Below are 26,846 nucleotides of genomic sequence, written 5' to 3' on the forward strand. Positions count from 1 at the left end.
ATGCATGTGCGTACGTAGGTTAGGGTTAGTATAGGCCAATAACTGTAAGGCAATTGCCTTATAAGCGGTTGAAACACTCCGCGGTTATAATTTAGCAATCGCGCAGTTAGCTCTGCAGTAGAACGCTAGCTATTTGCAGCTGTAACCTTGCACTGTTTCGTGGTTTACCGTGCATGAGGCTGTATTTAGCCACTATCTACTAGCAATCACTCAAGTACTCTAGAGAAGTAATTAATTAATTAAGTTTACATCACTGACAAGCTCTAAGTCCGTTGTTTTTACTCTTGAATTACTCCATGTCAACTTTTCTCTCTCCCTGCTGTGAAGCCAAAACAGTGAAGGACATTGGTTATTATGTACAGTAGAACCTCGCCAATCCGAATAGAGCGGGACCAGACCCTATCCGAATACATGAAATTTCCGGATTACCAGATGTCATTAATTGATTATGAAATCATTAACGAAGACACTTTTGTACATGTATTATGATATTACTGTGGCCAGAAGGGAAGCTGCTAGCTAGAATAGTCTTTATCTCAACTTTCTCTCCAATACAGTTGAGTCTTGTGAGCTCTCTCTTCGTTTTCTTTGCAGTGGCCATTGTCTTGAGCAGTTTATCGCTAAATGTATTGCTGATTCAGCTAAGCTATTTACATTGCGCATGCGCAGTACTCTATTCTACTGACAGCCCCTCCTCTTTTTCAGTTTGCCATTTTGTCTGGATTTGCGAGGTTTTGGATTAAAGGGGTCCTGATTAGCGAGGTTCTACTGTATCTAAATGCTATATATGCTATGGATAAGCTGTACTGTTCAGAAACGTTTGTCCTTCAAACTGGCTTAGTATACAATTTTTCACACACCACGGTCCTTGACCTCCCATGACTTCATAGTAAGGGCTATTCCTTCTTGTAGAGTATTTTATTGTCGACCTTTTAGAGCGAAATTCTATTACTTTTTAACATCAGCAGATTGTATGGCAGTCAGGACAGGTAATAAGCATGCTGTATAATCCTTTGTAGTTTTAGCCACACCCTATAACGCGGAGTGTTTCACGTAAACATTTTTGTTTCTAATCCCTCTTATTGTTCTATTTGTATCTATATCTATGGTATAACATACTACTGCTCTGTACTACATGTACAGTCGGGCCAGTCCCCTCTCTGGTTAGCCAGTTACAATGGTCACCTGAAGTGTGTGGAACTTCTAATCAATGCTGGAGCCAATGTTGATATGCAAGAAGAGGTGAGTGTATCTAGCTATACACATCTCAGAGATTAGCTAGTCATAGAGTTTCCTCTGTCATGTCCTGGTTGTCATTCAAAGTGCGCTCTATGTGAGACATTTATTGCCCATCTGTATGTGGTTTTTGAAAAAGACAATAGTAGGGTGTGTTTAATTGCTCATACCGCTGTTAGTATTGTATTCTCATCATAAGCATTAATTCTGTACCATTTGTTTCTGTGTCCTGGACCTGCGCATGTTATTTGCTTTTAAGAATCGTGATCTTTACCCATCATTCACTTTTCTATGTACATGTAGGTTAATTGCGCAACTGTATATGGTTTTTGAAAGGCAATTACGTACGTCCTAGATAAAATCTGTGCTGATATTATATCTTATGGATCAGCAAGAATATTCGTTGTGTTCTATGTTATTAGCCTAAATGTCCCTCCGGGAGGAAACGTCTGCATAAACTACCTACTATACTAAGAATAGTCCTATTTATTTAAGAGCCTGGAATTTCCGAACACCCACTAATTATTACTTCCGGTATACTTGCAACGGTGCATTAACTAGTACGTGAAGTGTATTTGCTCAAACCGTGCAAGCTCCTTGTATATAATAATGTATATATTCACTCTAATACAGGACAACTGGACTGCTCTCCACGCAGCCAGTAGCAATGGACATGATGAGGTGGTGAGGGTCCTCTTAGCAACCAAGGCTACAGTCAACACTCAGAGCAAGGTCAGTTACAGTCATTGATTTCAGAGCCAAAAATTATATGATATAGTGGCGCATCTTTTAGAACCAAACATTCAGACCAATCCAAACTTGCGTTTAAAATAGTCATGGCGGTGCTTATGTGGTTTGTTTTTCGTATAGATATGTAGGTCTACGGTTTGGTTTTTGGCCTCTGTGTTTTACAGCTGCATCTATAATAGAGGATGCACGTAATAGTTAGAGCTGCAAGATTCTGCTGATTAGACTTGGACTGTTGGCATTGATCCTTTTTAACAACAATCATCGTCGAGCATTACCCACTCTTCAGCAAAATTAAAAATATCGATCATTACCCACTCTTTCTCTGTGATTCTGCCTGCATGCAGCAAAACAAAAATGTTCATCTTGATAAAGCTAGCATTATGTTATGTAGCTTTGACACCTTCACCGAGGCATCAGCACCTGCGGGTGCTTTCATTTGTTTATAGTGATAGTGGCTGAGTTGCTTAGCCGACCTTTTAGAGCTTGATTCTCTTTATAATCAACATTAAAAGTGATCAATTTGCATATTGTATGGCAGTCAAGACAGGTAACGAGCATGCTGACTATAAATGTAGTTTTAGCCACACCCTATAACGCGAAGTGCTTCACATAAACGTTTTCGTTTCTAATCCCTCTTATTGTTCTACATGTATCTATATCTATGGTGTAACATACTACTGCTCATGTACTACATATTCTAGTAATACGGTAAGCAGGTCGATATACGTTGTATCTGTTTTTTACAGCTCCATCTATGGAGTAATTAATAAAGCATGCAGGTATTCATCAAATGCATGCGTGTACGTAGGTTAGGGTTATAGTAGGCCAATAACTGTAAGGCAATTGCCTTATAAGCGGTTGAAACACTTTGCGGTTATAATTTAGTGATCGCGCAGTTAGCTCTGCAGTAGAACGCTAGCTATTTGCAGCTGTAACCTTGCACTGTTTCGTGGTTTACCGTGCATGAGGCTGTATTTAGCCACTATCTACTAGCAATCACTCAAGTACTCTAGAGAAGTAATCCCATAGGAAATGTCAAGGTTGTAACAAGCTTGCTACAAGGTGGTTTGGTTGCAGAAAGGTTGTTACAACCTGGAAAACAGGTTGTAACAACCTTGCATTGTGGTTGTCATTCTGTACAATTGATTTACAACCTTGTAAAATAGTTGCAGCAACATTGCGTTCTGGTTGCTCATTTTGCTGTTTACAACCTTGTAAAAGACATGGCAAGTGCACCCCAATTGGAATTATTTTCATATCTTGAATGTCAGCTGTCTAGCTTTTAAAGAGCAGGACAGACCTACTGCATACTAGTTTAGCTAACTCAGACTACTCTATAATAGAACAACTAGATGTTTAGGTTTACAAGCCAAAATGAATGACACATCTATTGGTATCTCTTGGTGAGGTGGATCGAAGAGGAGTCAGTAGGAATCATGCCCTCCTCCAATGTGCACCAAGTTGCTGTAGCTGTCGTGAGACTGCAATGGTTGGCCAAGAAGTACTATGATGCCAACATTTTAAAGATGTTCAGTAAGTAGCATTCATGATATTAAAAGCCAGCCAAACGAGTGCTGCAAACTGCGCGCGCTGTGTTAATGCCTAGCCTTGCTATGTCATGCTTTCTATCAAAAGTAGTGTTATAGTACTAGAGACTTAGTATAGGGGGAATTAAGCTTTTTTCAATTTGAATTTGAAAGTGAATAATCTCTATATATATATAGGGGTATGTCTGCAAGAGCTCACACAATTAATGGCTACTAAATAGCTAGGTAGCTAGTAAAAAGCTAGCGCTTTAGTGCAGGACTATAACTCATAAGTTGAATAGAAACTTTTATGCAAACAAGTGATGCTACGAAAGCTGCAACAGCTTTCAATGTGAGTCAAACTAGCCATAACTCAAGAAAGAAGCTTTAGTTTGTAATCTACGAATCAAAATCCAAGAGAATGTGGCTATAGAAGCCTATATATAGAAACTGTTAGTTTTTGTCGCATTGCAGCATTTACAGCCACAGTCACTGTCAGCTTTACCGTGTCCCTTTTGCGGCTACACGTACACCTGAGGCATAACAATGTTGAATGTACGTCTCAAAGATTTTGTACGAATCATCATCCCCTATACCTCTATAGTCCATCCCTCTTGCTCATCACAAAGCATATATAATTAGTGATAGATATGGTCCTATAATTATGACACTTATAATTATGCCAGCACGCAGAGAAAGCTGTGTAGTAAACCATGCACTGGTTAATCGATGCAGTAAACGACAAATGTGCATCATGTCGCCGTGCCATGAGAAGGCAGCGTAGTGGTTTGAAACTCAATCAATCTCTCATCATTAATCGATACTCGAAGAGACTATAATATAGTTTGCTTAGTATTATACTTTGTAATACTATATATACTTTGTTCTGTTATTTATTTTTTATCTCACTCTTAATAGATTTCACTGTTTAACTAGGTTGAAACTACCTTGTTGCAACCCTGTTAGTAACCAGATTGAAACCACCTTGTTGCAACCTTAATAACCAGGTTAAAACCACCTGGCTACAACCTTGAAACAAGCTTGAAATAATTTCAAATCCATGGTTCTGGCAAGGTTGCTGCAACCTTGCCACAACCTTGTAAGACTTGCTTGTTTGAACCTTGCCACAAGGTAGTTATTTCTGTATGGGAATTAATTAATTAAGTTTACATCACTGACAAGCTCTAAGTCCGTTGTTTTTACTCTTGAATTACTCCATGTCAACTTTTCTCTCTCCCTGCTGTGAAGCCAAAACAGTGAAGGACATTGGTTATTATGTACAGTAGAACCTCGCCAATCCGAATAGAGCGGGACCAGACCCCATCCGAATACATGAAATTTCCGGATTACCAGATGTCATTAATTGATTATGAAATCATTAACAAAGACACTTTTGTACATGTATTATGATATTACTGTGGAGCTAGAATAGTCTTTATCTCAACTTTCTCTCCAATACAGTTGAGTGTTGTGAGCTCTCTCTTCGTTTTCTTTGCAGTGGCCATTGTCTTGAGCAGTTTATCGATAAATGTATTGCTGATTCAGCTAAGCAATTTACATTGCGCATGCGCAGTACTCTATTCTACTGACAGCCCCTCCTCTTTTTCAGTTTGCCATTTTGTCCGGATTTGCGAGGTTTCGGATTAAAGGGGTCCGGATTAGCGAGGTTCTACTGTATCTAAATGCTATGGATAAGCTGTACTGTTCAGAAATGTTTGTCCTTCAAACTGGCTTAGTATACTTTTAGACACACCACGGGCCTTGACCTCACATGACTTCATAGTAAGGGCTATTCCTTCTTGTAGAGTATTTTATTGTCGACCTTTTAGAGCTAAATTCTATTACTTTTTAACATCAGCAGATTGTATGGCAGTCAGGACAGGTAATGAGCATGCTGTATAATCCTTTGTGGTTTTAGCCACACCCTATAACGTGGAGTGTTTCACGTAAACATTTTCGTTTCTAATCCCTCATATTGTTCTATATGTATCTATATTTATGGTATAACATACTACTGCTCTGTACTACATGTACAGTCGGGCCAGTCCCCTCTCTGGGCAGCCAGTGTGAATGGTCACCTGAAGTGTGTGGAACTTCTAATCAATGCTGGAGCCAATGTTGATATGCAAGATGAGGTGAGTGTATCTAAGTGTACACATCTCAGAGATTAGCTAGTCGTAGAGTTTCCTCGTTATGTCCTGGTTGTCATTCAAAGTGCGCTCTATGTGAGACATTTATTGCCCATCTGTATGTGGTTTTTGAAAAAGACAATAGTAGGGTGTGTTTAATTGCTCATACCCCTGTTAGTATTGTATTCTCATCATAAGCATTAATTCTGTACCATTTTGTTTCTGTGTCCTTGACCTGTGCATGTTATTTGCTTTTAAGAATCGTGATCTTTACCCATCATTCACTTTTCTATGTACATGTAGGTTAATTGCGCAACTGTATATGGTTTTTTGAAAGGCAACTACGTACGTGCTAGATAAAACCTGTGCTGGTATTGTCTCTTAAATGGATCAGTAAGAATATTACATGTACCGTATATGCTTGATCAGAGGCCGCTCTTGTATAAAGGCCGCACTCAAATAGTAGCCTCCCTTGCTAGGATTCATTCACTTTTATATGTACATGTAGGTGAATTATTATAATTGGGCAACTGTATATGGTTTTTGAAAGACAATTACTTATGTGCTAGATAAAATCTGTGCTGATATTATATCTTATTGATCAGCAAGAATATTCGTTGTGTTCTATGCTATTAGCCTAAATGTCCCTCCGGGAGGAAACGTCTGCATAAACTACCTACTACACTAAGAATAGTCCTATTCATTTAAGAGCCTGGAATTTCCGAACGCCCACTAATTATTACTTCCGGTATACTTGCAACGGAGCATTAACTAGTACGTGAAGTGTATTTGCTCAAACCGTGCAAGCTCCTTGTATATAATAATGTATATATTCACTCTAATACAGGACAACGCGACAGCTCTCCACGTAGCCTGTCAGAATGGACATGATGAGGTGGTGAGGGTCCTCTTAGCAGCCAAGGCTACAGTCAACACTCAAGACAAGGTCAGTTACAGTAATTGATTTCAGAGCCAAAAATTATATGATATAGTGGCGCACCTTTTAGAACCAAACATTCAGACCAATCCAAACTTGCGTTTAAAATAGTCATGGCGGTGCTTATGTGGTTTGTTTTTCGTATAGATATGTAGGTCTACGGTTTGGTTTTGGCCTCTGTGTTTTACAGCTGCATCTATAATAGAGGATGCACGTAATAGTTAGAGCTGCAAGATTCTGCTGATTAGACTTGGACTGTTGGCATTGATCCTTTTTAACAACAATCATCGTCGAGCATTACCCACTCTTCAGCAAAATTAAAAATATCGATCATTACCCACTCTTTCTCTGTGATTCTGCCTGCATGCAGCAAAACAAAAATGTTCATCTTGATAAAGCTAGCATTATGTTATGTAGCTTTGACACCTTCACCGAGGCATCAGCACCTGCGGGTGCTTTCATTTGTTTATAGTGATAGTGGCTGAGTTGCTTAGTCGACCTTTTAGAGCTTGATTCTCTTTATAATCAACATTAAAAGTGATCAATTTGCATATTGTATGGCAGTCAAGACAGGTAACGAGCATGCTGACTATAAATGTAGTTTTAGCCACACCCTATAACGCGAAGTGCTTCACATAAACGTTTTCGTTTCTAATCCCTCTTATTGTTCTACATGTATCTATATCTATGGTGTAACATACTATTGCTCATGTACTACATATTCTAGTAATACGGTAAGCAGGTCGATATACGTTGTATCTGTATTTTACAGCTCCATCTATGGAGTAATTAATAAAGCATGCAGGTATTCATCAAATGCATGCGTGTACGTAGGTTAGGGTTATAGTAGGCCAATAACTGTAAGGCAATTGCCTTATAAGCGGTTGAAACACTCCGCGGTTATAATTTAGCGATCGCGCAGTTAGCTCTGCAGTAGAACGCTAGCTATTTGCAGCTGTAACCTTGCACTGTTTCGTGGTTTACCGTGCATGAGGCTGTATTTAGCCACTATCTACTAGCAATCACTCAAGTACTCTAGAGAAGTAATCCCATAGGAAATGTCAAGGTTGTAACAAGCTTGCTACAAGGTGGTTTGGTTGCAGAAAGGTTGTTACAACCTGGAAAACAGGTTGTAACAACCTTGCATTGTGGTTGTCATTCTGTACAATTGATTTACAACCTTGTAAAATAGTTGCAGCAACATTGCGTTCTGGTTGCTCATTTTGCTGTTTACAACCTTGTAAAAGACATGGCAAGTGCACCCCAATTGGAATTATTTTCATATCTTGAATGTCAGCTGTCTAGCTTTTAAAGAGCAGGACAGACCTACTGCATACTAGTTTAGCTAACTCAGACTACTCTATAATAGAACAACTAGATGTTTAGGTTTACAAGCCAAAATGAATGACACATCTATTGGTATCTCTTGGTGAGGTGGATCGAAGAGGAGTCAGTAGGAATCATGCCCTCCTCCAATGTGCACCAAGTTGCTGTAGCTGTCGTGAGACTGCAATGGTTGGCCAAGAAGTACTATGATGCCAACATTTTAAAGATGTTCAGTAAGTAGCATTCATGATATTAAAAGCCAGCCAAACGAGTGCTGCAAACTGCGCGCTGTGTTAATGCCTAGCCTTGCTATGTCATGCTTTCTATCAAAAGTATTAGAGGTGTTATAGTACTAGAGACTTAGTATAAGGGGAATTAAGCTTTTTTCAATTTGAATTTGAAAGTGAATAATCTCTCTCTATATATATATAGGGGTATGTCTGCAAGAGCTCACACAATTAATGGCTACTAAATAGCTAGGTAGCTAGTAAAAAGCTAGCGCTTTAGTGCAGGACTATAACTCATAAGTTGAATAGAAACTTTTATGCAAACAAGTGATGCTACGAAAGCTGCAACAGCTTTCAATGTGAGTCAAACTAGCCATAACTCAAGAAAGAAGCTTTAGTTTGTAATCTACGAATCAAAATCCAAGAGAATGTGGCTATAGAAGCCTATATATAGAAACTGTTAGTTTTCGTTGCATTGCAGCATTTACAGCCACTGTCACTGTCAGCTTTACCGTGTCCCTCTTGCGGCTAAACGTACACCTGAGGCATAACAATGTTGAATGTACGTCTCAAAGATTTTGTACAAATCATCATCCCCTATACCTCTATAGTCCATCCCTCTTGCTCATCACAAAGCATATATAATTAGTGATAGATATGGTCCTATAATTATGACACTTATAATTATGCCAGCACGCAGAGAAAGCTGTGTAGTAAACCATGCACTGGTTAATCGATGCAGTAAACGACAAATGTGCATCATGTCGCCGTGCCATGAGAAGGCAGCGTAGTGGTTTGAAACTCAATCAATCTCTCATCATTAATCGATACTCGAAGAGACTATAATATAGTTTGCTTAGTATTATACTTTGTAATACTATATATACTTTGTTCTGTTATTTATTTTTTATCTCACTCTTAATAGATTTCACTGTTTAACTAGGTTGAAACTACCTTGTTGCAACCCTGTTAGTAACCAGATTGAAACCACCTTGTTGCAACCTTAATAACCAGGTTAAAACCACCTGGCTACAACCTTGAAACAAGCTTGAAATAATTTCAAATCCATGGTTCTGGCAAGGTTGCTGCAACCTTGCCACAACCTTGTAAGACTTGCTTGTTTGAACCTTGCCACAAGGTAGTTATTTCTGTATGGGAATTAATTAATTAAGTTTACATCACTGACAAGCTCTAAGTCCGTTGTTTTTACTCTTGAATTACTCCATGTCAACTTTTCTCTCTCCCTGCTGTGAAGCCAAAACAGTGAAGGACATTGGTTATTATGTACAGTAGAACCTCGCCAATCCGAATAGAGCGGGACCAGACCCCATCCGAATACATGAAATTTCCGGATTACCAGATGTCATTAATTGATTATGAAATCATTAACAAAGACACTTTTGTACATGTATTATGATATTACTGTGGAGCTAGAATAGTCTTTATCTCAACTTTCTCTCCAATACAGTGAGTCTTGTGAGCTCTCTCTTCGTTTTCTTTGCAGTGGCCATTGTCTTGAGCAGTTTATCGATAAATGTATTGCTGATTCAGCTAAGCAATTTACATTGCGCATGCGCAGTACTCTATTCTACTGACAGCCCCTCCTCTTTTTCAGTTTGCCATTTTGTCTGGATTTGCGAGGTTTTGGATTAAAGGGGTCCGGATTAGCGAGGTTCTACTGTATCTAAATGCTTTATATGCTATGGATAAGCTGTACTGTTCAGAAACGTTTGTCCTTCAAATTGGCTTAGTATACTTTTAGACACACCACGGTCCTTGACCTCCCATGACTTCATAGTAAGGGCTATTCCTTCTTGTAGAGTATTTTATTGTCGACCTTTTAGAGCTAAATTCTATTACTTTTTAACATCAGCAGATTGTATGGCAGTCAGGACAGGTAATAAGCATGCTGTATAATCCTTTGTAGTTTTAGCCACACCCTATAACGCGGAGTGTTTCACGTAAACATTTTTGTTTCTAATCCCTCTTATTGTTCTATATGTATCTATATCTATGGTATAACATACTACTGCTCTGTACTACATGTACAGTCGGGTCTGTCCCCTCTCTGGTTAGCCAGTTACGGTGGTCACCTGAAGTGTGTGGAACTTCTAATCGATGCTGGAGCCAATGTTGATATGCAAGATGAGGTGAGTGTATCTAACTGTACACATCTCAGAGATTAGCTAGTCGTAGAGTTTCCTCGTCATGTCCTGGTTGTCATTCAAAGTGCGCTCTATGTGAGACATTTATTGCCCATCTGTATGTGGTTTTTGAAAAAGACAATAGTAGGGTGTGTTTAATTGCTCATACCCCTGTTAGTATTGTATTCTCATCATAAGCATTAATTCTGTACCATTTTGTTTCTGTGTCCTGGACCTGCGCATGTTATTTGCTTTTAAGAATCGTGATCTTTACCCATCATTTACTTTTCTATGTACATGTAGGTTAATTGCGCAACTGTATATGGTTTTTGAAAGGCAATTACGTACGTGCTAGATAAAATCTGTGCTGGTATTGTCTCTTAAATGGATCAGTAAGAATATTACATGTACCGTATATGCTCGATCAGAGGCCGCTCTTGTATAAAGGCCTCCCTTGCTAGCAAAATGAAACATTTAGTAGCCGCTCTCAAATAGTAGCCTCAGTGAACTTTGACTCTAGCATTTCTGCACGTGGCAGCCAAAAAATTTACGTACGTGCTAGATAAAATCTGTGCTGATATTATCTCTTATGGATCAGCAAGAATATTCGTTGTGTTCTATGTTATTAGCCTAAATGTCCCTCTACTGGGAGGAAATATCTGCATAAACTACCTACTACACTAAGAATAGTCCTATTCATTTAAGAGCCTGGAATTTCCGAACGCCCACTAATTATTACTTCCGGTATACTTGCAACGGTGCATTAACTAGTACGTAAAGTGTATTTGCTCAAACCGTGCAAGCTCCTTGTATATAATAATGTATATATTCACTCTAATACAGGACAACTGGACTGCTCTCCACATAGCCTGTCAGAATGGACATGATGAGGTGGTGAGAGTCCTCTTAGCAGCCAAGGCTACGGTCAACACTCAGAGCAAGGTCAGTTACAGTAATTGATTTCAGTGCCAAAAATTATATGATATAGTGGCGCACCTTTTAGAACCAAAACATTCAGACCAATCCACACTTGCGTTGTTTGTTTTTTGTATAGATATGTAGGTCTACGGTTTGGTTTTTGGCCTCTGTGTTTTACATACTCTATCTATTGAGGGCCTAAACAGCAAAAAACCTTGTTTTTAAGCCAGCCGCTTTTGTTGCTAAAGATATTGTATAATAGTTTCAGCAGCTAGCTAGCCAAACACATTGACGCATGACGTCACATGCAATGATGAACCTCATTAACAACACTACATAATCTACACAATCTTGGGTAATGAATAAATTAGCCTCAGTCTCTCTAAATTAACGCTATGTCGACAACTGGGCTTGGTATCTATTGTCAAAGTGATAGTGCAAATGCACAAGTTCCCCAGAATCTGAGGAATTTGTTCTATACATTAGTTTGTAAGTAAACTAGTTTGTGCACATTACAGATCACCAGGACATGGCGAAGAGGAAACTGTATGACTGGACGATTGTTTTAGAAACTCTAGCATGGCGAATAGTATATGTATAGCTAGCTCAATCCTCACAACAATTAGTGTAGTTTATAGATCTACGGTATACACTTTCGTTTTGGCCACATAATGATAGATCATTAGCACGGTGGGCTAATAGTAGGGTTGGGTTGAATGAGCAAAAAGTCCCCGGGCCTCTGTGATGATTCGGAACAATAAAATCTGCAATACCTAAATAAATACACATGATCCTTGCCAGAACGCAATAGTTAGATCGCAACGGGTCAACATTTCTGCTCATTCGCAAAGGCCAGCAAAATATTCTAGTAGTACGGTAAGCAGGTCGATATATGTTGTATCTGTATTTTACAGCTCCATCTATGGAGTAATTAATAAAGCATGCAGGTATTCATCAAATGCATGCGTGTACGTAGGTTAGGGTTAGTAGGCCAATAACTGTAAGGCAATTGCCTTATAAGCATTGACAAGGAGTTCAGTATGCAACTCTAATAGACTGCTGTACACAAAAAGCATTCCTCCAGATCTACGTCACAGATACTAGCTGTTGTAACCGCAACTAGCAGGAAAGGCAATGAATAAAGATCAGTAACTATATTCATTGCCTTTTTCTAACTGGCAGTTGTAAATGAATAACATTAGTGATAATTATCACAATCATAATTATCATGTTATTCTTTTGTTTACACTGGCAAACACTTATAAACATACTGCTCATGTACAGTTGGGACAGTCCCCTCTCTGGTCAGCCAGTTACGATGGTCACCTGAAGTGTGTGGAACTTCTAATCGATGCTGGAGCCAATGTTGATATGCAAGAAGAGGTGAGTGTATCTATCTGTACACATCTCAGAGATTAGCTAGTCATAAAGTTTCCTCTGTCATGTCGTGAGGCTTATCAACCTAAAACGTGGTCTGTGAGCTGATGTGTGTGTGTGTGTGTGTTCACCTTCTCATCACTCCTCACTTGACTCTGTACAGACTGGAGCTACTGCGCTGTACGCAGCTTCTCAGAATGGTCACTTGAGGGTAGTTGAAGTGTTAATTGCAGCTATGGCTCAGGTGGACATGCAAAAGGAGGTGAGGTTTAATTGCTCATAATTAATAGTATGGCTAAGAGTGCAATATGGGATTAATAGCACGAGTAACAAGCAATGGCAAGGATACTAATTGCATGAGGCGTAGCCAAGTCGTATTAACCTTGCCAGCGTATTCGAAAACAACCCGTTATCAAATACAGTGTGCAATTAACAGCGTGCAATTACTTGACAGGTAATTTCACGCTGTCAATGACGACGTGCAATTACTTGACCGGATGTGATACGGGAGATTAATTGCTGTACACTCTCCAGTCGCTAATAGCACATCATACAATTATAATACCTAATAAGCTTTTAGCTCTGCTTTTAAGACTCATAATCCTTACCTATCATTCACAGTGCGCTTCTATGTGATTGCATATCTGTATGTGCATGGTTTATGAAAAAGACAATAGCAGGGTTCTGCCTACAGTGATCGTTTAGGTAAGCTGCGACCACCACTAGATATTTTCCGACCACCACTTAGCCTTTCCGACCACTGCTTTACATTCTACAAGTACTGGCTAGTCCAGTTTAGCTGCTAGTACAGTCTTCGCTTGGTAACCCTTCGCTTACCAGTTTTACTGTCTTGATGTGCCTTATATATATATAGAGCTAACTATTAATTGAACTCTACTGCGCATGACCAGAACAATTAATTGAAGCTGCATGGCTTTGTTGAGTTCGAGGAGTACTATACTGCAGCTAGCTAGCTAGCTATACTGTAACTCTGCCTTAAAACAGGGAGTTGGACCACCTGCTAAGGGAAAGACAAGCTAGAGAGTGAGCAACTGGGTGCAGTTAATACTTCCAAGTACTGATTATGACCCTGTGATGAAGAAATCTTAGTATAGCACCATACTGTACTGATGCAAGTACAACAATGTACATATATAATTATTTCAGCTGTATATACTTACATGGCTTACAACAAATGCTGCATGTTCAAATTTGTGTCCCCCTTCCCGTACACACCCCCTGCATGGGCGAATTTTCCCCCATCATTTTTAACCACCTCTCAAAATTCCTGGGCAGAACCCTGCAATAGTACGGTGTGGTAAAGATCTGTTATGGCCCGTCTTTGTGTGTGTGTGTGTGTGTGTGTGTGTGTGTGTGTGTGTGTGTGTGTGTGTGTGTGTGTGTGTGTGTGTGTGTGTGTGTGTGTGTGTGTGTGTGTGTGTGTGTGTGTGTGTGTGTGTGTGTGTGTGTGTGTGTGTGTGTGTGTGTGTGTGTGTGTGTGTGTGTGTGTGTGTGTGGACTGCTACAGCTGCTGAAAGATCAATGAAGTGCAGGTATGAGGTTCTATAGGCTTCTAGTAACTGTATTTTAATATCTGCTTGAGTCTCGAGTTATGCTTAGTTTTGCTTACTTGGAATGCCATTGCAGCCTTTTCAGAAGAGTGCGCAGAATAACTTGTCCACGGAGTGTTGCTACTCTACTTAGTAGTAGCTCTAGCTGCACTAGAACGCTGTAGCTATTGGTAGCTGCAAGGGTGAGAAGAGAGCTGCAAGGCTCTGCTAATGCAGCCATTTATTTTAGACTTGGACTTTTGGCATTGATCGTTTTTAATAAGAATCATGGTCGATCATTACCCACTCTTTGAGTTTCCTTGTGTTTCTAGATTTTGCCTTTGCTGCATCAAAATTAAAAATGTTCATCATGGTCATTATAATGATAGCATTTTTAAGCTATTAGTAGCATTATATGTTATGTAGCTTTGACACCTCCACCGAGGCATCAACACTCACGGTGCTTTCATTGTCCAAGCTCGGTCCCTGGTCGAGTTCTTTCTAAAATAACACTAGGTCTGCAACTGGGCCTAGTATCTATAGCCAAGGTGATAGTGAAAATACGCAACTGAGTTCCCCAGAATCTGGGGAATTCGTTTTACGCTAGTTTGTAACATTTTACCGATCACCGGGACATGGTGAGGAGGAAACTCTATGACTGGACGATTGTTTTAGAAACTGTAGCATGGCGAGTAGTGTATGTATTATCGAGTACACATGTCATGCACATGAGACGAGGACTTCTATGCTATCCTCAGGAAGAAAGCTTGAGAAAACTATATTAAGTAGATACTTTTCAATTCTAGCATCTAAAAGTCTTTCAAGCCATTGACGTTACTTTTTCCATATTTATGCCGTTGCTAGGTTAGCATCCAAGCTAGATGATGTTGATGACCACACCCTTAGGTATATTTTTGTTGTTAAGGGGTGCTCAACTCATGCTTGAGGCGCACCTTGGTTGTACGTAGTTGACCTATACTTATTCACTTGTCTCTGTACAGGATGGGGCCACAGCATTGCACACAGCCTGTGATGAAGGTCACTGTGAAGTGGTAGAGTGCTTAGTGGAGAGAGCCCACTGTGACACCAGTGAGTTCTATGTACATAATTATATTACGCCTCGGTCTGCATGCAGCAATGCAAAGATGTTCATCATGATATAATGTTTGTTATTGTCAAGGGCATATGAAGAGAAGAGGGCATGCAACTCACAATGTATACTGTGTGTGCGTCAGCAGGATATGCTGTGATTAAGATTTAGCCAGCTGCCCACTAGTAAACAGAGTAAAAACAAGAGTATAAAGTGCGTGCACGTGCAATAAATTCTTCACTATTCTGACATAAACTCCCTCCATTTATAATACGATAGATTGTTGTTGCACGCCCTCTTCTTTTCACACGCCCTTGCTATTGCTAATAGCCTGCATGTAGTTTTATGTTATACCTCCACCGAGGCGTCAGTACCTGCTGTGCTTTCATTCTGATAGTGCCGCTTACACTACTTTAACCCCCCCCCCATAGACATAATTATAGCAACTATATAGCTGTGACAACATTGCATGTAACCATAAGGCCAAGTGTCGTTTCCTAGTTGCATGCAACAACCGCTATAATTAATCATGTGCTTGTACTGGCCTCATAATTAGTATATCACACAGTTCAGTTAAGTAGAATGATTGTGAAATAAGCAAGAGTCAGCCTCATAGCATTGTTTGCGTCCATATGAACTGTTTTTACTCTGTGGAATCAATTTTTGTCTTATTCCAGTTGTAAAAAGGAATAATGGCATGACTCCCCTCCACACTGCTTGCTACGGTGGACACAAAGATGTGGTACAGTACATGGTGGAGAGAGCCCACTGTGACACCAGTGAGTGTGATGATCCAGTTAGTAATACCGTATTAGTCACATGACTGGTTTGCATATAGCCCTTACAAACGAAACAAGATACACATTTTTTAGGCTGTAGCTACAGCAACAGTGGAGTGTAATTACCTTAAGGTGACATATTTTCGCGTGTATTAATTTCTGCTATTTCTGCGAATGAGAGTAAAATCGCAAAATTAAGACTCGCAAATAATTGGTCGCCCTCTTGTTTAATGTATCCAGATCGACATTTCATACCGCAAAATGTACAAAACTGTAAAAACGTAAACAAATCTACCTGTGAAAATATGTCACCTTAAGGTATTTATATGTTTGTTATAGTATCACTGACCTTATGTGCAGGTGTAACTGATGCTGGAGGCAGGACTCCACTTGACTATGCAATACAGAGAGGTCATACTGAAACCATCGAATATCTTCAGTCTCTTGGGGCACCATCTGCTGCTCCCAGTCAGAGCACCGACCCTCCAATCGACCAGCAGCCTCAAGGTACATATATACAGTTAGTGGTATATAGAGCAGGCAGTGCCGTAGTGTATGCTACATGAGTGCATGAATAACAATCATAAATGCATGTACTGTGTTTATTGTATATCACTCTTCTGCATGGTTTCTTTATTATGTTACATGTACATTATCCTATTTTCTGCATACATGATCAGTATACTATGATGTACAGTACTGTTTTTACTCTGTGCAGGGTTGTTGAACAAGCTACAATCACCCGCCGCTATTCAACGGTCAGAGCGCATATCTCGAACAGTAAACGTGATTAATACTCTACACAAGCTTATAGGCATCACTCGTAAAAAAACTAAACAATTGTTTTCTCGGAGAAGCAAAGAAAGTGAGTTATGTACATGACTGTTTGCATGTATTATGTACTTTAATGTGTGGTGCTCCACGCGTGCTTGACTGCAAGAACATTTACTAGTTAGAAAAGGTAACGCTGTATGTTCAGTTAGGGTACTGCTATAATATCAACACAGAAAAGGAGTACCTCAAAAACAAGAGTGATCATATCCTGGCCGAGCGTGAAGGACTGCTACCTCTAGGGAGTAAGGAACTGTACGTGTCATATAATTATGATATGAACCCAACTTAGGTTATCAAGATGTTATATTGTCTCCTCATCTACCAACTGGAAACATAAGTCAACCGCAAGAATCCAAACACAGTTTCGGTGAGTGTATATACCTTTACTGTATAGCACAACATTTTCGAGGCACTTATATTTTGTGGAATGGCCTCTAAAGCACGTTGAATAAATTCTGTGAGTTGACTGCTTACCGGAAGCATTCTCAGGCTACGCTTTTAATCTTTGCACGTTATAGCAGATAATTCTAATGTTCGTGTACGAGTGCTAACCCACGAAAACAGTAAGCCCCTCGAAAATTGTGCACTATAGTAGAACCTCGCTAATGCAAAGAGCCGGATATATGACATTTCAATTACATGAAGTTTCGGATTATCATTAATTGATTATGAATATCATTAAAGAAGATGTATTATGATAATACTGTGGCCAGAAGGGAAGCTGCTAGCTAGAAAAGTCTTTTATATCTCAACTTCTCTCCAATAAATTAGTACCCTAAAAACATCTGAAAAACGCTAAAATTACTACCCGTCTATAATAGTAACCTGAGGTATGTGAGGTATGTGTATTGCCTTTCAGAATGACTGCTTTTTGCATGTGCACTCTATTTTTCCTTTCCTCCGCTCAGATTTCCCTGGTGTTGAAGCTGTAGCCCACACTCACGTGATTGTCACCAACTCATCCCAAACCTTCGTCTGGGATGGCCATGGGTTCAAACTTCACATACCTCAGGACTCTCTGCCAGCTGGTGTTGACCAATGTCGACTAGACATCATGGCCAGTGTAGCTGGACGTTACCAGTTTCCTGACAATCTCCAGTTGGTCAGCGGTGTATTCTGGTTGCGTCCTCATCCCCCGGATCCATTCCAGAAGCTGCTGACAGTCGAAATACAGCACTGTGCGAAGATGACCGGCTCCACCAAGCTCTCATTTGTAAAAGCACTTTGCTCCCAGGAGAGTCTGCCCTACACATTCAAGCAGCTCGAAAGACGTGGCTTGTTCGCTGATCAGACATCGTACGGTTCACTGGAGCTGTCTCGGTTCAGTGGACTGGCGGTGACAGGAGAGGATGTGGAGAGAGTGTACACTGCCAGCCTCTACTACCTTGGCTCAGAGCTGCATAGCAGGGAAATACATTTTGTTGTCAGCTGGAATGATGCGATTCATAGAACAGTAAGTGGACAATATTATTACACAACAGCAATTTACTGTTGTCTATGTACACTGTACAGCGTGTAAGTGAGGAGTATTCCTCTAAAGAAGCCATTCTCGGACTGAATCATATCGTTGAGTTTGAAGAGGACAGAATAACACTAGATGTTCCTAATGATGGTGCTGAAGTTAGTGGAGGGTGGAGAATAACGCCGATGTTTCATCCTACGGTAGTTAATTATACATGTACTTATAATTATTACATCATTTCTATATAGGTAATGAAGAAGCATGTTGATCAGTTCAAACCTGGGCAGTCAATTCCGCACTGCCACTTAAATGCTGAGCTGACAAGCAACGATGAAATGTCTCCTCCCAAGCTACTCCACCAAGTCAAGCTAGTGGGTGCAAAGGATCCCTTCAAATTCATCACTCTTAACTTGGTCCTCCAGCGAACTCTTCCAGGTCAGAACACACCATTGATTGTGTATGTGTGATACCAAAAGAGTATAAAAAAGAAAGAGCATGCAACAACAACAAAATAAAATTCAAACCGTGGCCAGATGAATGCACATAAGCACTTCATGCCGTGTCTATATTCATTCGCCCACGGTTTGAATTTTGATTTATGTATAGAGATAGTTACTTGCATGCCCTGTTTTCTTTTATATGCCCTGTGTGATACTTTACAGTATACCGTATAGTGCACAATTTTTGTGGGGCTTAATTTTCGCTGTTTTCGTGGGTTAGCAATCCTACGACATTATAGGACCACAAAATGCTTAACTGACAGAAGACACAACGTACGTCATTTGACCAGATAGCGCGAAATTTATTCAACGAAAAAGCCATTCCACGAAATGAAATTTAAGTGCCTCGAAACTTTTGCTCTATGCGGTATACAACTCTCGGTTTAAATTTGTTTTACAGGTTTCTGTGTCGAATGTATTTAGTTCCAGGGTATAATGGTGGAAACATAATTATTATGTGCTATATAGAGCAGTACGTTCCACACCTCTTTCCCTCTTTCTTTGTCATCCCCTCAAGGCTTTGTTGTCATAATGGCTATAATTATTCTGTACATTGGTGGTTTGTTATGAATCTTCATATAGCGGGATGGGTGTGTGTGTGTGTGTGTGTGTTATCTCTCCTTTCATTCTATACTGTAGGATCACCTGCTCAACCAGTGAGTACAGCTCTTCAACAGTTGATGGACAACTGTCAGCTCAGTGTTACCCAAATCAACCGTGGAATCCAACAAAAAGACATACCATTTTTGGCTGCATATTTCGATATTGTTGAGCTCTATGTCGATGTGATGGAATTATCTCCTGGCGAGCAAAATGATGTCAGCAAAAAGGCAAATACTCATGTAGCTATGATCGAGTGCTTGAAAATCTGGAAAAGAAGGAAGCTCTCACAAGCGACATTCAGGGTCCTTCTGGAGATGTTAGTAAAGCTGAAGAAAGAGGCGATTGCTGCTCAAGTCTGTCAGTACTTGAAGGTGAGCGTTTGTCTGTGTATGTCAGGCTACTCTTATAATATGCCCATAGTCTTACTGTGCATTCACTGTATGTGTGTCTATAGCCCCTACTATTACTAACAGGTATTTTGCTGACAAACTGCTCACTGTATTGCCTCGTCCCCAGGCCGAGTTGTTTCTAAAATAACGCTAGGTGGCCAACTAGACCTGGTAAAGTTGTATTATGGGCGTGTCTATAGCAATAGTAAACTGTTGTTGTAAAACATGCCGTACACATGTATGTCTATTTTAATCACTACTGTGGGCTTTTGATGCTCATTGAAGCTGCAGTCTTAGCTTTCTTGTAGCTAATATTAAAATTATAAGGTGTTAAGAGATTTTTGAGATTACAGCAGCTTTTATGGAGAATATCCACATTATTGAATCTGAAACCACGCCCATATACAATCTTTACCAGGCTTAGTTGGCGACCTAGCGTTACTTTAGGGACAACTCGGCCTGGGGACGAGGCTATTCACTATACTGATCTTGTATGATTAGCCAGCCACTCACTAACTCTTTTTATTGCCTCCATGCATAGGAGCTGTGAGGAGGTGCACATAATACAGCACTCTGGTCCATGGACTGTAGAGATGCCTGAACAGAACCCTCAGATCAGCTTTATCCCCAAAGTGTAGTTATTATTGTCCTGCACATTGTGTTTTGTAATTATTGTGTGTGTTGAACTTTTGTAGCCTCCTTCGCAGCCTCTCCTTTTTCTGTTCTTTGTCACAGAAGAGAAAATTGGAGGAACAAAGAAAGAAAGAAGGAAGCAACTAAGAAAAAGGAGAGCCTGCCTTGCTAAGTCGCGTGATCCCCTACTGACGTAGACAAATTTTAACGAGCGTGGGCGAGAGAAAACCTCAATAACTGTCCTCCCACACAGTACTTGGAGCGTATTTACCAGGAACATAATCTGTTATGAACAGTACAGTACAGTGCAGTAGAGTCAGCCTTCGTGAGACCTTTAGTCAGTAGAGGAAGTATGAAAGACTAGAGTAGAGTAGACTATACTGCTGTAATAATTATATCTACTAATCAAGTGGGTCTGTTCTGAACTCAGGAAAAAAAACTGAGCTAAATAGTCTCTTTAGTCTTTACTAGGTAAGCCCTCGTCTACGATGTCTCCACGCTTGATTCTGGCTTACTATCTACGATGCTAACAGCTTTTATTTAGAGTTTGCAATGCGTAGGCATGCTGTAGCTTTTTGCTCTGTCAGGCTCCGCCCAGCTAGTGATTGCCCACGTTCATTTTCACTTGTCTACCACTCGTCTACCGTCACGCGACTTAGCAAGGCAGGCTCTCCTTTTTCTTAGTCTCTTCCTTCTTTCTTTCTTTGTTCCTCCAATTCGTCCCGTATTTTATCTTATTGAACTACAGTGACAAAGAACAGAAAAAGGAGAGGCTGCTAAGGAGGCTAGAACTTTTGTTGTTTCTGATTATTATGAGCTAGCACTCCATTATGACCTAATAATTGATGGTATAGCAATAAACTGTTGCTACAACAGTACCAGCCGATAACATAAGAACTGCATGAGATACAATGTAGAGGTTAGTCCTTTAAACTACATTCATATACAGCAATGATTTGTGCTGGCAATGCAAGTCTCTGCTGTGTTGGCACATATGAATATCTGGACCACTTGTGAATATTAGGATAAGGAAGAAAAATATCTGGAGGGTATTCTGCCGTTGGCAATTATTTACGGAATTAATATAATGGTGCTATCCGGTAACCAGATGGTCCAGTTCCCTTTATCCGATCACTGTCCACACCATGACAATGCATTGTTATTATTATGTGATCACACCTTCCTTACTAGTTCTGCTAACTGTTTACTGCATTCATAATTATAGTTATCATGTGCATACTAGCTGTTAACATGTTTGCTAGCTTGCTTTCATTGTGGCTAATTTATCCCTAGCTTAATGCAATGTCAGTCTTCCTCTATAACTAGCCATAACTCGAGAAAGAAGCTTTAGTTTAATTGCTAATCCACGAATAAGAGAACGTGGCTAGAAGCCTATAGAAGCTGTTAGGTTTCGTCGCATTACAACCGTATACATGTACACACACAGTCAGCTTTACCGTATCCCTCGTGCGGCTACACCTCGAGGCATAATTATAGCTACCAAATAACTCAATATCTTGTGTAAATACCGTTACGCTCTCTCTCAAATTGCCACAGTTATTGGAGGTAATTCCGGACTAAAATATTGCTATTTTTCCCCCAATGAGTGCATGACAGACAGCTGTATGTGTTTGTTAGCACCATGCATGTATACCAAATGTACCACAATCGTACATTACTGTATATTGTATAGCGCGAAATTTTCAGGGTCTTAATTTTCGCTGATTTCGTGGGTTAGCAATCCTACACGAAATTAAGTCCACGAACACATCATTTGCTATAAAATACAAATTTATAAAGGCGTGGCAGTCATTCCCCAAACATTGTGCAACGAACTTATTTCAGAGGCCATTCCACGAAATGTAAGTGTGTGCTTCGAAAATTTCGCACTATACGGTATGTAGTTGATTGAACACACCCCCTCATAGGTTGCATTGCATGTACAATCAACATGTATGTGTATTGTTTGCTTGAAAATTGATTATTTGAGACGTAGCTCAATGGTTTGGCAAATTATTCTTGAGGGGCCTAATATTATTTGAAGATTATACAGCATGGCTTTGCACTTGTGTTAGCAGGAATAGGAAGGATGAGTATGAAACAGAGTCAAATACATGCACTCATGCACGGGGGGCTCGAGGTGAGCTATGTACCAGTATGTACTTTTTGCAGTCAAACCGTATATACATAATGTAAATCAACCACTACATTTTTTGTGCCCAGTGGGACCACATTGACATGATCATAAATTATGCACGTTTACACTATAATTATTCTACACACGTGTGGTCAGAACAATGTCATAATAATTATAGCTATAATTATACTAAATCTTATAACTATATATACTTATGACGATATACGTGTCATGGCGCTATTATTATTTATGTTTGTCATTGTCATTGAAAAAAAATTATGCTGTCTGAAAAAAACGTTGATGAAAGTGACATGTATGCACCAATCCTTGTAACCACACTTCATGCCGTGAAGAACATAATTATAAATAAACACAAACAAAATGAACAAAAGCAAAGTTTCAAAAGAGCCATGAATGTTTTATGAATTCATGTTTGAATATCTTTTCAGCGTCATCTTTATTCGAAGTGAACATCTTTCTCTTTGGAGATTTGCTCAGTTTTTCCTTCCTAGCTGGGGAGTCTTGCTCCAGTCTCTGATAGAGGTTCTGATGTACTATTTCAGCCATGTCACTCTGTAGGTGTATAAGCAAACCTTGTAACCCAACAAAGTAACTACATGCATGATAAGAGTGCTAAATACAGCACCGTATATAGCAGGTAATTTTCGTGGGGTAAAAATTTGAACAGCAGTGATTTTCGTGAATAAAAAATGTCTTGTTTTCTTCATTATACGTGCACTGCATTGCATGTGTTCTGGTAAACTATGCCTATAGGTTTTCGTTGAGGTCAGCTTGCCCACGAAAATAACGAATATTTTACCCACGAATTACCCGCTACAATTTTTACGGTATAAATATAATTATATTATGCCTCGGTCTGCATGCAGCAATGCAAAAATGTTCATCACGATATAATGTTTGTTATCGTCAAGGGCATACGAAGAGAAGAGGGCATACAACTCACAATGTATACTGTGTATGCGTCGTATTATTGATGAGTTAGCAGGATATGCTATATTTAGCTGTGATTAAGATTTAGCCAACTGCCCACTAGTGAACAGAGTAAAGAGTATAAAGTGCGTGCACGTGCAATAAATTCTTCACTATTCTTAGACATAAACTCCCTCCATTTATAATACGATAGATTGTTGTTGCACGCCCTCTTCTTTTCATACGCCCTTGCTATTGCTAATAGCCTGCATGTAGTTTTATGTTATATACCTCCACCGAGGCGTCAGTACCTGCTGTGCTTTCATTCTGATAATGCCGTTTACACTACTTTAACCCCCCCCCCCCCCATAGACATAATTATAGCAACTATATAGCTGTGACAACATTGCATGTAACCGTAGTGTAGGGCCAAGTGTCGTTTCCTAGTTGCATGCAACAACCGCTATAATTAATCATGTGCTCGTACTGGCCTCATAATTAATATATCAGACAGTACAGTTAAGTAGAAGGATTGTGAAATATGCGAGAGACAGCCTCATAGCATTATTTGCGTCCATATGAACTGTTTTTACTCTGTGGAATCAATTTTTGTCTTATTCCAGTTATAAAAATGAATAATGGCCTGACTCCCTTCCACACTGCTTGCTTCGGTGGACACAAAGATGTGATACAGTACATGGTGGAGAGAGCCCACTGTGACACCAGTGAGTGTGATGACCCTGTTAGTAATAGCGTATTAGTCACATGACTGGTTTGCATTATCCTTTACAAATAAGATACACATTTTTTAGGCCGTAGCAACAGCAACAGTGGAGTATAATTATTTATATGTTGGTTATAGTATCACTGACCTTATGTGCAGTTGTAACTGATGCTAGAGGCAGGACTCCACTTGACTTGGCAATACAGGAGGGTCACACTGAAACCATTGAATATCTTCAGTCTCTTGGGGCACCATCTGCTGCTCCCAGTCAGAGCACCGACCCTCCAGTAGACCAGCAGCCTCAAGGTACATATATACAGTTAGTGGTATAGAGCAGGCAGTGCCGTAGTGTATGCTACATGCGTGCATGAATACAATCATATATACATACTCTACATGCATGCACTGTGTTTATTGTGCATCACTCTTCTGCATGGTTTCTTTATTATGTCACATGACTTTATCCTATTTCCTGCATACATGATCAGTATACTATGATGTACAGTACTGTTTTTACTCTGTGCAGGGTTGTTGAACAAGCTACAATCACCCGCTATTCAACAGTCAGAGCACACATCTCGAACAGTAAACGTGATTAATACTCTACAGAAGTTTATGGGCATCACTCGTAAAAAAACTAAACAATTGTTTTCTCGGAGAAGCAAAGAAAGTAAGTTAGGCCACTCCAAGTGACACTCTGGTTTCTGGTCCTGAAGTTTTTCTAATTGCATGCGGGCGGGCGGCTTTTCTCATTATGTCATTATCAATTTCACCTTATGAATCTCATTATTTTGCAAATGAATATCATTATCACACTATTTTGTACCACATGGACCATTCTGCGCATGCGTAGTAGAAATAATGAGATAGAAATCCAATAATGAGATAGAAATCCAAGAATAAAATCTGATGCGGGCGGTGGACCAGAAACCAGAGTATCACTTGGAGTGGCCTTATGTACATGACTGTTTGCATGTATTATGTACTTTAATGTGTGGTGCTCCACGCGTGCTTGACTGCAAGAACATTTACTAGTTAGAAAAGGTAACGATGTATGTTCAGTTAGGGTACTGCTATAATATCAACACAGAAAAGGAGTACCTCAAAAACAAGAGTGATCATATCCTGGCCGAGCGTGAAGGACTGCTACCTCTAGGGAGTAAGGAACTGTACGTGTCACATAATTATGATATGAACCCAACTTAGGTTATCAAGATGTTATATTGTCTCCTCATCTACCAACTGGAAACATAAGTCAACCGCAAGAATCCAAACACAGTTTCGGTGAGTGTATATACCTTTACTGTATAGCACAACATTTTCGAGGCACTTATATTTTGTGGAATGGCCTCTAAAGCACGTTGAATAAATTCTGTGAGTTGACTGCTTACCGGAAGCATTCTCAGGCTACGCTTTTAATCTTTGCACGTTATAGCAGATAATTCTAATGTTCGTGTACGAGTGCTAACCCACGAAAACAGTAAGCCCCTCGAAAATTGTGCGCTATAGTAGAACCTCGCTAATGCAAAGAGCCGGATATATGACATTTCAATTACATGAAGTTTCGGATTATCATTAATTGATTATGAATATCATTAAAGAAGATGGTATTATGATAATACTGTGGCCAGAAGGGAAGCTGCTAGCTAGAAAAGTCTTTTATATCTCAACTTCTCTCCAATAAATTAGTACCCTAAAAACATCTGAAAAACGCTAAAATTACTACCCGTCTATAATAGTAACCTGAGGTATGTGTATTGCCTTTCAGAATGACTGCTTTTTGCATGTGCACTCTATTTTTCCTTTCCTCCGCTCAGATTTCCCTGGTGTTGAAGCTGTAGCCCACACTCACGTGATTGTCACCAACTCATCCCAAACCTTCGTCTGGGATGGCCATGGGTTCAAACTTCACATACCTCAGGACTCTCTGCCAGCTGGTGTTGACCAATGTCGACTAGACATCATGGCCAGTGTAGCTGGACGTTACCAGTTTCCCGACAATCTCCAGTTGGTCAGCGGTGTATTCTGGTTGCGTCCTCATCCCCCGGATCCATTCCAGAAGCTGCTGACAGTCGAAATACAGCACTGTGCGAAGATGACCGGCTCCACCAAGCTCTCATTTGTAAAAGCACTTTGCTCCCAAGAGAGTCAGCCCTACACATTCAAGCAGCTCGAAAGACGTGGCTCGTTCGCTGATCAGACATCGTACGGTTCACTGGAACTGTCTCAGTTCAGTGGACTGGCGGTGACAGGAGAGGATGTGGAGAGAGAGTACACTGCCAGCCTCTTCTACCTTGGCTCAGAGCTGCATAGCAGGGAAATACATTTCGTTGTTAGCTGGAATGATGAGATTCATAGAACAGTAAGTGACAACATTTTCACATGCAACAGTTGCCTATATATATATATATGCTGCACAGCGTGTAAGTGAAGAGTACTCCTCTAAAGAAGCAATTCTCGGAGTGAATCATTTTGTTGAGTTTGAGGAGGACAGAATAACACTGGATATTCCTAAGGATGGTGCTGAAGTCAGTGGAGGGTGGAAAATAACGCCGATGTTTCATCCTACGGTATTTAAATGTGTATACATGTACTGATAGTACGATAGTACAATATCTCCATAGGTAATGAAGAAGCATGTTGAT

The 26,846-nt window shown here is 40.0% G+C and overlaps 2 protein-coding genes across 8 annotated transcripts in view; one reads left to right on the plus strand and one right to left on the minus strand.

The window, feature by feature from the left end:
* The window catches only part of LOC135339646 (serine/threonine-protein phosphatase 6 regulatory ankyrin repeat subunit B-like), a 95,413-nt gene extending 75,461 nt beyond the window's left edge, over positions 1-19,952 (plus strand). For 2 of the 7 annotated variants that reach the window (XM_064535851.1, XM_064535852.1), the window contains 19 exons: positions 1,144-1,242; positions 1,870-1,968; positions 5,549-5,647; positions 6,489-6,587; positions 10,183-10,281; positions 11,119-11,217; positions 12,478-12,576; positions 12,734-12,832; positions 15,122-15,209; positions 15,888-15,989; positions 16,350-16,496; positions 16,708-16,854; positions 16,997-17,065; positions 17,113-17,190; positions 17,732-18,276; positions 18,336-18,485; positions 18,534-18,720; positions 19,425-19,759; positions 19,862-19,952. In XM_064535851.1, coding sequence (XP_064391921.1) covers positions 1,144-1,242; positions 1,870-1,968; positions 5,549-5,647; positions 6,489-6,587; positions 10,183-10,281; positions 11,119-11,217; positions 12,478-12,576; positions 12,734-12,832; positions 15,122-15,209; positions 15,888-15,989; positions 16,350-16,496; positions 16,708-16,854; positions 16,997-17,065; positions 17,113-17,190; positions 17,732-18,276; positions 18,336-18,485; positions 18,534-18,720; positions 19,425-19,759; positions 19,862-19,873 — 2,652 coding nt within the window. In that variant the 3' untranslated portion in view covers positions 19,874-19,952. The remainder of the gene's footprint in view (positions 1-1,143; positions 1,243-1,869; positions 1,969-5,548; positions 5,648-6,488; positions 6,588-10,182; positions 10,282-11,118; positions 11,218-12,477; positions 12,577-12,733; positions 12,833-15,121; positions 15,210-15,887; positions 15,990-16,349; positions 16,497-16,707; positions 16,855-16,996; positions 17,066-17,112; positions 17,191-17,731; positions 18,277-18,335; positions 18,486-18,533; positions 18,721-19,424; positions 19,760-19,861) is intronic. The other 5 variants (XM_064535856.1, XM_064535855.1, XM_064535853.1 and 2 more) reach the window with 4 other exon arrangements.
* LOC135339652 (serine/threonine-protein phosphatase 6 regulatory ankyrin repeat subunit B-like) overlaps positions 1-26,846 on the minus strand; it is a gene marked incomplete in the record, with an annotated part of 1,209,744 nt that overhangs the window by 633,730 nt on the left and 549,168 nt on the right.

This window comes from Halichondria panicea, chromosome 8, assembly GCF_963675165.1.
Source record: "Halichondria panicea chromosome 8, odHalPani1.1, whole genome shotgun sequence".
In the NCBI taxonomy this organism is placed as follows: Eukaryota; Metazoa; Porifera; class Demospongiae; order Suberitida; family Halichondriidae; genus Halichondria; species Halichondria panicea.